Here is a 1576-nt window from a genome sequence, read left to right on the forward strand (position 1 = left end):
TAGTACAAGCAACAGGAGAGAGTCTCCATCAATCCCAGTGTAACTACCTGGCCAGTATCCTCAGCTAGGGGCAACTAGTCAAAGAGGCTACAGCACCAGAGACACATGCAGCAGGGAATGTCTTGTGTTGCCTTTATTTGTAAATATTGCAACAAATTGCTACAAATGAGAAAAATCAGGAAAGTGTTTGCAACAACTTTCTCCTCCCAGTGACTGCAGTTTTATATACATCTCAACAGCATACTGCATGCAAATAGTTTTCTTACCAAGCAAGAGAGCCCAAAGTGACATCTGGATGATGAGGATGGAGAAAGGGAAGCCCATGTCTGGAGATGCTTCTTGCAGGGAGTCCCCAGGTGAATCCTTACCCTTTGTGACCTTCCCCCCTGTGTTGCATATATCCTCAGTGCTTTGTGTCAGTTTACCTCTCTGCCTCAGCAGGACTGATGCTGCTGCCTGGAACTCTTGCAGGCTTATAGATGCATCTACACCTCCCTATACTGTCATCCTCTGTCAGGTCCTAAAGCCCTCATTGTTTCCCACCCCTGTGGATGCTGAGAAAAACAACTGCCCTCATGTGACCACAGAGAATTGATTTCCCTGATGTGATTACTGTTAAAATAGGCAGTCAGTGCCTTCAGAAAAGAAGAAATCAGGCAAATCTGGTCCTTTTATTTCTCAGTTATTACCTGCACATAGGGATATTTACTAAATAAATGAATACAATTTCAATGTAAATGCAAGAATTAGGCACAACCAGTAGTACTGAACTAGTTATTCTTTACACGAGTATGTTCACACATTGCACTTGTGCAGCTTTTTTGTATGCAACTTTTTTTTAATGCTGCTTTTTACAGTAAAAGCTATGAGATTTCAGAACTGTCATGCCAATGCTTGTTTTTGTTTCCGGAATAAAATGGAAAACTGCAGCATGGAAATTCTTTCAGCAATTTGGTACTTTCACATTTACGTTCAGCGGAGTCCGTCACTATGGAGAATAGCGCAGTCTGTTAACGCACTGCGCTATTCTCCATAGACTTGTATGAACAACGCACTGTAACGCAAGTGTCAGCGTTGCATCCGCTGGAAGATGCAGGTTTTTTTTGTTTTTTTTTTTAAAATCACAGAACCTTTATTTTGTTTCTTGGTGGTCAAACGTTCAGCTGATCGCCCGGCCGTCGGCATGTGAGAGCGCTCAGCTGAGCGCCCGGCCGCAGGCATGTGAAAGCGCTCAGCTGATCGCCCGGCCGCCGGCATGTAAGAGCGCTCAGCTGATCGCCCGGCCGCCGGCATGTGAGAGCTCTCAGCTGATCGCCCGGCCGCCGGCATGTGAGAGCGCTCAGCTGATCGCCCGGCCGCCGGCATGTAAGAGCGGTCAGCTGATCGCCCGGCCGCTGGCATGTGAGAGCGCTCAGCTGAGCTCCCGGCCGCCGGCATGTGAGAGCGCTCAGCTAAGCTCCCGGCCGCCGGCATGTGAGAGCGCTCAGCTGAGCGCCTGGCCGCCGGCATGTGAGAGCGCTCAGCTGAGCGCCCGGCCGCCGGCATGTCAGAGCGCTCAGCTGAGCTCCCGGCCGCC

At 49.5% G+C, this 1576-nt stretch overlaps 1 protein-coding gene across 1 annotated transcript in view; it reads right to left on the reverse strand.

The window, feature by feature from the left end:
* The window catches only part of LTK (leukocyte receptor tyrosine kinase), a 218358-nt gene extending 217927 nt beyond the window's left edge, over positions 1-431 (reverse strand). The window contains exon 1 of the mRNA XM_075331275.1: positions 267-431. Within this exon, the coding sequence (XP_075187390.1) occupies positions 267-324 (58 nt within the window). The 5' untranslated portion in view covers positions 325-431. The remainder of the gene's footprint in view (positions 1-266) is intronic.
* Between the last annotated feature and the right edge of the window lie 1145 nt (positions 432-1576).

This window comes from Anomaloglossus baeobatrachus, chromosome 12 (assembly GCF_048569485.1).
Source record: "Anomaloglossus baeobatrachus isolate aAnoBae1 chromosome 12, aAnoBae1.hap1, whole genome shotgun sequence".
Classification (NCBI taxonomy): Eukaryota; Metazoa; Chordata; class Amphibia; order Anura; family Aromobatidae; genus Anomaloglossus; species Anomaloglossus baeobatrachus.